This window comes from Heloderma suspectum, chromosome 2 (genome assembly GCF_057233095.1).
Source record: "Heloderma suspectum isolate Gila_16-S chromosome 2, 16-S_ref, whole genome shotgun sequence".
Classification (NCBI taxonomy): Eukaryota; Metazoa; Chordata; class Lepidosauria; order Squamata; family Helodermatidae; genus Heloderma; species Heloderma suspectum.
In genome coordinates, this window is record NC_139459.1 from 165,710,432 (window position 1) to 165,723,481 (window position 13,050).

General features: G+C 48.8%; 1 protein-coding gene across 1 annotated transcript in view; it reads right to left on the bottom strand.

Moving 5' to 3' along the window:
- LOC146353121 (venom factor-like) overlaps positions 1-13,050 on the bottom strand; it is a 105,250-nt gene that overhangs the window by 38,712 nt on the left and 53,488 nt on the right. Inside the window, exons 20-23 of the mRNA XM_084829699.1 lie at positions 11,083-11,222; positions 3,094-3,306; positions 454-520; positions 134-214 (exon numbers count right to left, since the gene is read on the bottom strand). Coding sequence (XP_084685825.1) covers positions 134-214; positions 454-520; positions 3,094-3,306; positions 11,083-11,222 — 501 coding nt within the window. The remainder of the gene's footprint in view (positions 1-133; positions 215-453; positions 521-3,093; positions 3,307-11,082; positions 11,223-13,050) is intronic.

Sequence of the window (13,050 nt, forward strand, 5' to 3'; positions counted from 1 at the left end):
CTCTGCATATGGAAACTTTACTTACAACCCAACCTTCAGGCTACTTCTAAGGGACACCTCACCCCACAACCCACCAAATTCTAAGTGATGGACTCTTCTCCCCTGACAAATTTCGACTGGATCTGGCCTTTACCTGTCACGCTGATGAGTGTCACCGGCTCGGTGTTGGGAACTACATTGCCCAGGTCTACGGGTTCAATTTCCACCAGCTGCTCTGCAGGGAGAACAGGAGATACACAGACTGGATTTCCATCAATACCGCTTGGCCTGAGCCTCTCTCCGGCCCCAGCATGCACATCACAGGTTCTTCAGATACATTGCAGTTCTACTCTTCTTTCTGTGCTGCAATAGTTGGGGTATGGATGCGGGGGAGATGCAACAGTTCCCAATATTTCCTGGCTGGCAGGATGCTGTGCCACACTTATTCTCTTACCCTCTCCCACAATATCATACCTGAATCTTGGCCCTTTGGATCTAGCAGGACAGTCTTGACCGTCTTGAAAATCTTCATCCCTTCTGGCTGCAAACAAGAATTGGAGTCATTGCCACATTCCCCCAACATGGGAAAAAAATGAAGTTCCCTGAATCTATGGTTACCTTGCAACCCCAGCCCCACCCCCCACCTGCACAAGACTGAGGGCATCTCTACACCTGCAATTTATCGCACATTAATGATTAGCCACTCATGGAAGTTTGCGGGTCTATTGCACCATGTCATAATCCTTCAGAGATTTTCCCACCATTTCCCCCTACCTATCCTGTGTTAGCTCCAAAAGGAAAATATGCAGTATTTTTCAGCCCCTACGACAGGAGCACCACAGCCTGCCCATGTACTTCTCCCATGTATTTCTCCCATGTACTTCTCCCATAGCGCAACACCTCTGCTTTGTTTGGGGGTTTTGGGGGCGTGGTCATGATGATGACAGCAGTGACGTCAGGGTGGTGGGAGTGTCTGCAAAGTGTCCTGCCAGCTTGTCGCCATGCCGTGGCTAAATGCAATGCACCGACTTTTGCTCCCGACTTCAGCTGCTTACTCCACAAAACAAAACAGCCAGCATGCTGGCATGCCAGCAGTTTGCCGAGAAACCAGTGCCTTCAGGGTCAGGGTTTGGGCAGTTTGGTGGAGGCTGCTGTCCACCTGCAGTGCGTGTCAATCACAACCAAACCACCAGTAATCTGTGAGGGGAGGGAAAGGGGCAGAAACCAGGGAGGAAATGTCGTGATGCCCCCAGTGCGTGTAATGGCTTTTCACGGTGAAAAGGCAAGGAACAGAATATAATGAGATATATTACACAACTGTGTAAAGGAGCCCGATCTAATCCTGTGATGAACCCGGATGAAGAAAGTCCCAGTATTGATGCAGATTTCTGCCCCCATGTGATAAGCAAGTTTCATAATGTTCTGGTGACACCCTTCATGCACCAGCTGTGTTGGCATGTGGAGGCTAGTTAGCCTTCAGAGCCCTTTTGCAGGTACAGAGTGACCTGTACCAGTACAGCAATCAGGGCAGGACTTGGGGGCAGAAGGTCAGGGCCCCACTCAAAAGAATGTCCACAAATGCAGTGGGGCTGGCTTGCCACATTTTGTAGCAAGCAAAGTAATATACATAGGGTACAACGCTATGCATGTTTAGACAGGAAAAAGACGTACAATGCATGGCTGGCTGGAGGGGTGGTGGGAGTTGTAGGACTTTTTTCTGTCTAAACAGCATAGAATTGTACTCTTTATCATCTAAGGAGCCCCCCACCTAACAAGACCATTTGAAGTAAATGAAGTAATACACATTACTATTTAAAGGGGAGGCTCCATGAGACCACTAAGTGCAAAGTCTAAAATGACCTAAGTGCACTACTGTCGTGTTAATCTGAAAGCTGGCTACTGCCAAGATGACACTATTGGAGGCAAGAAGGCGTCCTTCAAAACATGGAAGTCTTGCCCAAATAAGGGGAATAAAAATGAACCCAGAACTTTGGCAAAAGAAGCTGACAAACAGAAATGCAACAATAACAACAAAAGAATTTGAGAAGCATGTCACTAAAAATACAAAGAGCAACAAAAACATATTTAAATAGGTCAAAAACAGGAAATCTGTTGGGGAGATGGTTGGACCACGGGACGACAAGGGAGTTAAAGGTGTGATCAGAGACAATAATGAGTATGCAGAGAAGCTGGATGAATTATTTGCATCTGTCTTCACTGCAGAACATGTAGAACAGATGCCCATGCCTGAACGGACTTTTTCAGGAAAGGAGAGTAAAGGTAGTAAAACATAGCAGTGTATATGTGTGTGTTATATTTATAGTTGAAATCAAACACAGAGGTAAAATATAAATATAACGTGCACACACCACTACATTTTAAGTATTAAACACTTTATGTGCACTGCAATTATCTGACAATATTTGATAGATGACATGTAATGGTATATTGTATTGGACTATACGTGACATTTGGTAGGCAATAATATTTAATATTTATTTGTACTTGATACCTGATGTGTAATGGCATTCAGGCTGTAATCCTATGCATACTTACATGAGATTAAGCCCCATTGAACATAGTGGGACCTACTTTTGACTAAGCATAGGATGGTGCTGTTAGAATCTGACACAGTGCTATTTAGCACCGGACAGTTGATAGCTTATGAAATCGTTTAACAGTTTACTCCTGATAAAACAAAGCAATCAAAAGTTAGCAACAAGTCTAAATGACTTAAATTTTGAAAACTGAGGTGTGTATATCTGTATCATTCATCATATGGTGAAATTTAAAATTATGGCGAATTTAAAGTCTTCGCAAATATTTGTTCTCAGCTGTACTGCTATAAAAATATCCTACCCATTGCATACACATATATTAGTCTCCTCTTTATTTTCCTGTTGAGACTGCTTGTCTGTGTGGCTTGTTTATATGGCCTGCTAAATGATATGGCGCTAGCCTGTCCCAGTTTGAATATACATCCCATTGATGTTTCCTCAAAAGGGGCAGTTTCTAACTAAAGCCTACGGTTTGAGAGCTCATAGTGTCACACACACACACACACACCCAAATGAGGATATACTCCTCCTTCTTTGCATTCACCACGTCACTTACCACCACCTGGAGCTTTTTTCTCACACCATCACCCATTCCCAGCCCCCTCACAAAGGCTTTCACTTCAATTTCCACTTCTCCCAGCTCCAGAGGAATGATCACGTAAGTGATGTCTTGAGAGGTTTCAGCTTTTATCACAAACTGCTGCCGGAAATGCTCTGCCTGTTTACTGGGACTGCAGATCTTTTCATTGTACACCAGTTCTACCCGGACCTACAAAATGACATAGCAAAGCAGTCTTGTCAATAGAGCTTCCATCACTATTTATCTGCCTTCTTAAGGAAATTAACATCCCTTCCCACAAGCCAGAATCTAAGGGTGCTTCCAGACAAGGCTTTTATTGTTCCATCACCCTGCCTCATACACAGAATTTTATGGGGTTGTTCAGATGTATGTATGTATGTATGTATTTAAACTACTTCTATGCTGCTTGATATCCTAAGATCTCTAAGCAGTTTACATCAAAAATATATATAATACAACATAAAAACAATAAAAAATAATAAATACATTAAAAACATTGCAGCAGGAACAATAGAACAGAGCAGTATCATGATCGATAACCCATCAGAAAAGCCTGAAGAGATACATCCTCCAGAGGCGTTTAAAACTTGCCACAGTTTCTGCCTCTTGAACCACATGAGGGAGGGCATTCCAGACCATGGGTGCCACTACTGAGAAGGCCTGCTGACATGCTGTTACCTGGTGACACAGTGTTAGTTGTGAGACAACCAATAAGGCCTCCTCAAAAGATCTCAAGGGTCAATTTGGTGTATATAGGAGAAGGCAGTGGGCTAAGTATCCTGGTCCTGAGCTATTTAGGGCTTTGAATGTCTGCAACAAAATCTAATAGGCAGCCAGTGCGGTTCTTTTAATACACGTGTAGTAGGTATATAGCTAGGTGCTCCACTGAGCATCCTAGTTGCTGCATTCTGCACTAGCTGGAGCTTCCGAACCAGGCACAAGGACAGCCCCACACAGAGCGCAGTACAGTAGCCTAATCATGAGGTTACCAGTGCATGGATCACTATGGCTAGACTATTTCTATCCAGGAATAGGTGTAGTTGGTGCACCAACCAAAGTTGGTAATGGGTGCTCAGGGCCACTGAGGGCACCTGGGCCTCCAGTGACAAAGCTGGATCTAGGAGCACCACCAAACTGCTCCTTCTGATCTTTCTTATATTCACTGAACTCATCTCAGCTTGAAAGCTCAGCCCATGTTAAGACATTTCTAATGGCTCAATTCCTAGTTCTACATGGGTCTTCATCAAGCCTAGCTATGATAGCTAAATTATTCACAATTAGATAATGATTTTGACTCCCCCTGACCCACCTTTTGAAGATCCAGGCCAGTCTCTCTCACAAAAGGCCCTGATCCTGCAAAGATCTTGGAAAAGAGTATCCTACTCTTGCAAAAACAGAATTTTTACTCTATTTGTAGAAAACAGACTGTTGTGCTTTATAGTGTTCTTGAGAAAAAAAATTATTCAAAATGCATTGGGTCTAATAAATGATATATTGTGCACCTAGGAGCTTGCTTTGTTTTGTTCCTGACCCTGCAGGAGGCACAGGCCTCTCCAGTGCATGACCCATTACAAGAGCAAGTGAGTGGGGTTTGCTAACACTGGCTAGAGCTGCTTCATCAAGTTAACCTGGCCTCTGACCAGAAGGCAATTCATGGAAAAATGAAACTGGACAAGAAGTCAGGACTTCTGGTTCCTAGGCTCCCCTCTGCATTTGCCAACATGGTGCAATGGCTGATCTGGAATAAACCCTTGATAGTCCCTCTGCAGCCAACCATTGGGTTTCTGACTGATCCAGTTAAAAGACATCATGACAACCTAGGCATTAATTTTGTTAATTAGCATAGTGGAGTTGGGTCATGTAGGTCAACTCCTGTGTTTCCTATTTCTGTGACCTTTAGTTTCTTTATGTGGCCTGTTAAGCGAGCCAGCTGCCTTGAAACTGGTGGTTTCTGGCAGATGTCAGTCAAAACGGATGCCTGGGAAAGAAGTAAGAGCTATCACCCTGTTACGTACGTACATACATACGTATGTACGTATGTATGTATTTACTTATTTATTTACAGCTTTTGTATACCGCTCCATATCTAAAACAGATTCCAGAGCGGTGAACTTAAGAAATAAAAAAGTAAAAAGATAAAAAGAATTAAAACACCATTGTTAAAATGTTTTTTTTAAAAACAGAATGCTAATAAAAACCATGACTGGTTAGTTAAGGAACACTTCCTGGAAAAGAGCTGTTTTCAGGAGCTGCCGAAAGCAGCACAGTGTTGGCACCTGCCTGACCTCCATGGAGTTCCAAAGAAAGGGAGCTGCCACACTGAAGGCTGTTCTCTGGGTGGATGCCAGTCAGGCCACAGGTCCATGTGGAACCACCAGGAGCGTGCCCTCTGATGACCTCAGTGACTGGGCAGGTTGGCAAGGAAGAAGGCGCTCTCTCGGGTATCCTGGCCCCAAGTTGTTTAGGGCTTTGTACACTAGTACCAAAACCTTAAACCTGGCCCGGTAGCAAATCAGCAGCCAGTGCAGTTCCCTCAGCAGAGGAGTTGCAGGCTGAAAAAGGGCAGCTCCCGACAGCATCAGAGCTGCTGTGTTCTGCACTAGCTCCAGCTTCTGGGACAGCCTTAAGGGCAGCCCCACATAGAGCGCATTGCAGTAAGTAACCCAGTCCTGAGGTTACTAATACATGTACCACTGTGGCCAAGCTATCCCTGTCCAGGAGAGGCTGCAGTTGGAGAACCAGCCAAAGCTGGTATACTCGGAGTCTCCATGGCCACTTGGGCCTCTAGCGACAATGATGGATCGAGGAGTATCCCCAAACTACAAACCTGATCTTTCAGGGGGAGTGCAACTCCATCCAGAACAGGCAATGAGCCTATCTCCCCGACTCGATAACCACTCACCCACAGGGCTTCCATCTTGCTAGGATTCAGCTTCAGTTTATTGGCCCTCATCCAGCCCATTACTGAGTCTAAGCACTGATCCAGGACTTGCACACCCTCTCCTGATTCAGATGTCACAGGGAGATAGAGCTGCATGTCATCAGCATACTGACGGCACTTGGCTCCAAATCCCCTAATGACTGTACCCAGGGGCTTCATATAGATGTTAAGCAACACTGGGGACAAGATGGTACCCTGCAGAACCCCATAGCTCAATTGCCAAGGGGCCTAGGAATTGTCACTCAGTGTTACTCTCTGAAATTGACCCTGAAGGTAGGACTGGAACCACTGTAACACAGTGCCTCCAATACCCATCCCATGGAGCCGATCCAGGAGGTAACCATGGTCAATGGTATCAAAAGAGAGCCAGGGCCTGCAGGAGAAGCTACCACCACCACCGGGGAAGAGGCGGGCCTGCTGCTGCTGCTGGACCTGCTGCTGCCGCCGCCGCCGCCACTACCACCAGGCCTTCCCTGTAGACTTCTGCCTGACAGACCGCCAGTCCCTGCAGGACTAGGCCCCCAGGTACTGAGCCAGCTGTGCTGCTCCACCTGCCCTCCCTGGAGGGGCTACATAAGCTGGCTGGCTGAGGTGGCCTGAGAGAGCCAGGGCCTGCAGGAGAAGCTACCATCACCACCCGGAAGAGGTGTGCCTGCTGCTGCCGGGCCTGCCGCCGCTGCCACTACTACTACTACCACCACCACCACCACCACCACCACCACCAGGCCTTCCCTGTAGACTTCTGCCTGGCAGACTGCCAGTCCCTGCAGGACTAGGCCCCCAGGTACTGAGCCAGCTGTGCTGCTCCACTTGCCCCTCCCTGGAGGGGCTACATAAGCTGGCTGGCTGAGGTGGCCTGGGAAAGCCAGGGCCTGCAGGAGAAGCTACCACCACCACCGGGGAAGAGGCGGGCCTGCTGCTGCCGCCACCACCACCACCACCACCACCACCATGCCTTCCCTGTGGATTCCTGCCTGGCATTATTTTTAAGGGGATTTTTAATTGTTTTTTGTTTGTTTTGTTTTGTTTTTTCTGGGGGATTTTGTTGTGTTTTTAGGGATGGGTAGCCTGCCTGATAGGCAGGAGCAAGGGAGCATGTGTCCACCTGATGGAGGCAGTGGGGGGAGTGTTGGGGGCCAGAACATACTGAGGCTGGGCGGCAGGCGCTGGCGGAGCGCTAAGGGCAGGCCATGCCAGGTAAGGGGAACAAGGGAGAGATGTGTAATATCTGTCCCCTGCTCCGGGCCTGTCCAGAGCCAAAGGATGGCTGGGGGAGGCGTGACCCCATCTTCTGGCCTTCGTTTGCTGCTCTGCAATGCCAGGTCTGTTACCCAGAAAACCTCCCTCATCCATGACATGATCCTGGATGAGGGTGCAGACCTGGCATGTATTACGGAGACCTGGCTGGCCGAGGCTGCTGCTCCAACCCTTGCAGCCATGTGTCCAGCGGGATTTTCGTATGCACAGCAGCCAAGGGCTGGGGATCGGGGAGGGGGAGTGGCTGTTATCTACCGAGAGTCCTTGGTCTTCACCGGAACCCCCTCTCTGTGAGACCAAGGTTGCTGAGTGCATGTACTGGAGGTTGGGCCCGAAGGGCAGTCTGGGGATTCTGCTCGTGTACCGTCCACCCCGCTGCACGGCTGACTCCCTGGCCGAGGTGCTTGAGGTGGTCTCTGATGTGCGTGTGCAGTCCCCTAACTTATTGGTGTTGGGGGACTTCAATGTACATTCGGAGGCCATCCTCACAGGAGCACCTTGGGACTTCAGGGAGACCATGGCTTCCTGGGAGCTGCACCATATTCTAACTGGGCCCACCCATGTAGCCGGTCATGCACTAGACCTTGTGTTTGTTTCTGGAGAAGTGGGGAGTGATCTGGAAGTCGGGGGTATATCCACCACCCCCTTGTCATGGTCAGATCACTATCTGGTGATGTTGGACTTCTCAGTTCCACAACCCCTCCGCAGGGGTGGAGGACCCATTAAAATAGTCCGCCCCAGGATCCAAATGGATTCCTGAACGCGCTTGGGGATTCTCTGGGGCACGCCAACGGCCACTCGGTCGAGACCCTGGTGGGTGGCTGGAATGCCGCAATCACTGGGGCATTAGATCGGGTGGCTCCGAAACGCCCTCTCCCCCTGAACAGGGCTCGGACTGCACCATGGTTCAATCCGCGGTTACGAGCTCTGAAACAGGAGGAGAGATGGCTAGAGCGCCGGTGGTGGAAGTCTCGCTCCAAAGACGATCAGACACGGGCTAGAGCTGTATCTTCAGCCTATCACGTGGCGGTGAAGGCAGCAAAAAAGGAATATTACGCTGTGTCTATCGCGTCTGCAGAGTGGTGTCCCAGGAGGCTGTTCCAAGTGGTCCAGAGCCTGGTCGGTCCTGGGGCCCCGGAACCACTGGAGCATTCTAAGGCGGCCTCCTGTGAGGCCTTGGCAAGGCACTTTGCAGATAAAATTTATCAGATTAGTGTGTTACTCTGCATGCTGTGGATACAGTGAGTGAGCAAGAGGAGGCCTGTGGCAAACCGGTTTTGTGGGATCGGTTCCAGCTTCTTCCTCCTGATGAAATGGACAAGGTGCTTTCATCTGTAAGGCCGACCACCTGCTTACTTGATCCTTGCCCATCTTGGCTCATTATGGGCTGTAGAGAGAGACTGGGTGAGGGGATCAAGGCGGTGGTGAACGCCTCCCTTGAGGAGGGAGTGATGCCATCAGCCCTCAAGGAGGCAGTGATAAGACCGCTCTTAAAGAAGCCCTCCTTGGATCCTCAAGTTCTGAACAACTTTTGCCCAGTCTCAAATCTGCCATTTTTGGGCAAGGTGATTGAGCGGGTGGTGGCGGTGCAGTTGAAGGCACATTTGGAAGAAACTGATTGTCTAGACCCATTTCAGTCGGGCTTCAGGCTTGGGCATGGGACAGAAACGGCCTTGGTCGCCTTGGTAGATGATATGAGGAGGGCTCTGGATAGGGGTGAATGCTCCTTCCTTGTTCTCCTCGACCTCTCAGCGGCTTTTCATACCGTTGACCACAGTATCCTCCTGGACCGCCTGGAGGGGTTGGGCACTGGGGACACCGTATTGCGGTGGTTCCGGTCCTTCCTCTCCGGCAGGTACCAGAGGGTAGCTCTGGGAGAGGAGGTTTCGGACCCGTGGCCACTTACTTGTGGGGTGCCACAGGGTTCCATCCTCTCCCCGATGCTATTTAACATCTATGTGAAGCCACTGGGGGCTATCATCAGGAGGTTTGGGGTGCAGTGTCATCAATATGCGGATGACACGCAGCTCTACCTCTCATTCAAATCTTCACCAAGGTTGGCTGTAGAATCCCTGTCCAAATGTCTGGAGACGGTGAGTGGCTGGATGGGGAGGAATAAGCTGAAGCTGAACCCTGACAAAACCGAGGTACTTTTGGTGGGAGACAAGAGGAGGTTGGAGGATGTTGACCTGGTGTTGAATGGGGTACGGCTACCCTTGAAAGACCAGGTCCGCAGCCTGGGGGTCATTTTGGACTCCCAGCTGTCCATGGAGGCTCAGGTGTCAGCTGTGAGCCAGACAGCGCTGTATCAACTCCATCTGATGCGGCGGCTGCGCCCCTTCCTTCCCGACCATCTGCTCCCATCGGTAGTACATGCCCTGGTTTCCTCTCATTTAGACTACTGTAATGCGCTGTACTTGGGGTTACCCTTGAAGATGGATCAGAAGCTGCAGCTGGTACAGAACGCGGCGGCTCGCCTGATTAAAGGCAGCCACGGGCGAGATCACATCACTCCAGTGCTGAAGGAGTTGCACTGGTTACCAGTTGTTTTCCGGGCCAAATTCAAGGTGTTGGTTTTGACCTTTAAAACCCTATATGGTTCCGGCCCAGCCTATCTTAAGGAGCGCCTCCAGCAGCACCAGACAGGCTGCTTAACAAGATCAGCCTCAGATGGCCTTGTCTCTGCCCCATCAGCCAGGACAGCTAGACTGGTGGGGTGAGGGAGAGGGCCTTTTCTGTGGTGGCCCCCATTCTGTGGAACTCCCTCCCTAGGGAACTCCGTCATGCCCCCTCTTTAATGAGTTTCCGTCGTGCATTAAAAATGTGGTTGTTCATTTGGGGTGGGTTAGGGTATTTTAGAAAATGTTTTTATTGTAGAATTTTATTGTTTTAAATTGTTTTATTGTATGTTGTACATCGCCCAGAGTGGCTGGGTGACCAGCCAGATGGGCGATTAATAAATTTAGTAATAATAAAAAAGCCGATGAGAGATCGAGCAGAATTAACAGGGTTGCACTCCCCCTGTTCCTCTCTCGCTAAAGGTCATTCATCAGGGTGATCAAGGCTGATTCAGTTCCATAACCAGGTCAAAACCCAGATTAGAATGGGTCTAGATAATCAGTATCCCCCAGGAGTGCCTGCAGTTGTTCTGCCACAGCCCTCTCTAGTACCTTCCCTAGGAAAGGGTATTTGTGCCTGGGCAGTAGTTGTCTAATACCACTGCGTCCAGAGGGGTCTTCTTCAGGAGTGGTTGCACAACTGCCTCCTTACGGAGAGCAGGGAATACCCCTCCCCGTAGAAAAGCATTCACTGCACCCTGGACCCACCCAGTCATACCCCCTTGTCTAGCTTTTATTAGCCAGGAGGGACAGAGATCAAGAAGACACATGGTTGGTTGCATTACTTCAAGTACCTTGTCCATGTCATCAGGCTACAGCAACTGAAACTGATCCCACAAAATCAGGCAGATGGTAGTATCAGTGCACTAACGACAGCGCCGTCAAGTTCACTGGGGAGACAAGTGGTTTTGCCCTCAAAGTGAGATACAAAAAGGTCACAGCAGGCACTTCAGGGGACCAGGACCCCATTCACTGGGGAGAGTGTTTACAGCCACAGGACCCCCTGAAACAGCTCCACTGGACAGCTATTTGAGGAGGCGGTGGAGGCAGCAAAATAAGCCTTCTTTGCTGCCCACACCACCACAGAATACATATCTCCCCAATTATCCCAGCTACATCTAGTTGCCATGACAAGCTGTAAAGACTCACAGTGCGATCCCATGGTTCATAGTTGTACAGCACGGCTCGTATAGCCACCTGCTCATTGCGCACAATGGAGTAGGGAAGACGGAGATCAATAAAGAATTTTTTCTTCACCATGATTTCATAGGGTTCAGCCACACAGATCCCTAATTGGTTCAATGGGGAAAAAATACAGAGCTTTATCAACCCACACCTAGACTGTAGCTGCCTCTGGGGAGGATCAATTTCTACCCTGTAATTCCAGTCTTAGATATTGGCCATGACCCTTGACTCCACCAATGAGCCACGATGTAAGCTCTGTTCAGCTTCAGAGGCCTTGCTTTGGGTGCCCTTGCCACATGAAGCCTGGCAGGCGCACATTAGGGTAAGGCTGAGGAACCTTTCTGAGGAGCCCAGCATACACTTCTGACTAACTTTCATACACATTCATTCATTCTTTCACACACACACATTCATGTACATCCACACATAACACATGTATGCACACCCAGTCTCATACAGAACACATGCACACAGGCAAAGATGCCACTCCCCACCCCCACACAGCAATTAGAGTTGAAAACAGCCTATTAGAGATAATAGACTTTTTTCAACTCTAATTGCTGACAGGGAGGCAGTTTTCAGGGGTTGCACATGGGGAGAGGAGGGTTAACCCTCCCTGTGTACTGTGACCTCCCCTTACTGTAATTAGGTTTGAAAAAAACCTTTGATTGGTTGGGGTCACACAACACGCTAACCAACACTCAGTGGTTGATTGTGGGTTGTTGTTGACTCATGGGTTGTTTGTTGAACTGTGGGTTAGCATGTTGTCTGAACCCAGGACATTTTCCGCAGGTGACTTGTTAACCCCCGGAACAACCGAACAACAAACCGTGGGTTCTCAAGGTGACTTGTTCAAGAAAAATAAGCCACACTGCATGGTTAACAAGCCACATGCGAAAAATGTCCTGGGTTTGGACAACATGCCAACCCACAGTTCAACAAACAACCCATAATTCAACAACAACCCACACTCAACCATTGAGTGTCAGTTAGCGTGTTGTGTGAACCCAGCCATTGACTCCAGGAGGGGGCTTTTTTCCAGCCTAAGTGCTATGGTGGCTGAGGAGGGGAAATGCAAGTCAATCACAGAGGCCTCATGGGCTGTATCTGGCCTGTTAAAATCAGGGCTTTCTTGGTAGTGGTTCCAACCTTGTGGAATGCCCTCACTCAAGAGGTTTACCAGGCCCTGACATTATATGCTTTTAGGCACCTGTTATTTGATGCTGGTATGGGGAATGTATTTTAATGCTGCTGCTGTTATTATTTTTGCATTTTGTTATATTGCTTCTTTTGGTACAATCCTATGCATGTGTCTCCTAGCTGAGCAGAGCAGAGGAAGCTACTCCAGCTGGTCTAGGGGCTATACAAGGAAGCAAGCTCCCAGAGAATAGCGATCAGAGTGAGCGAACAGGGAGAGCAAACAGGAGTTGGCCAGGGGAGTTCGGCAGGGGAGGTCCAGGGGGAGGCCCCTAACATTTTTTTCTTTTTTCATTTCTTTTTCTTGTAACACACACTTCCATACCAGTGGGCCTGTGTTTTCAACCTCCAGTGAATAGAGGACAAAGCACAGGCTATTCCAGTACAATCAGAAAGCTAGAAACATAAGGGGAATAGAGACTATGGAAGGAAAAGCCTCTCCAGTGGTGATGACCTGCAACATCTGTGCCATGTTTGTTTTCTTGCCTGAGATCAACACAGCCTACACGTGCAACAAGTGCAAGTTGATCATGCTGTTGGAGGCGAGTGTCGACCCTCTAGGGAATAAGAGAACACGAAGAGTTCTTGGATGGAACAGTGGAACTACAGCAGCAAAGTGAAGAACAGAAGCTAGAAGAGCAACAGCATGCTGAGGCAGAAGAAGAAAATACTGACGTGACAAAAAATGAAGTTGAGGATCCTTCTTGGAAAAGGGTGACAGTTAGGCGCAGAAGA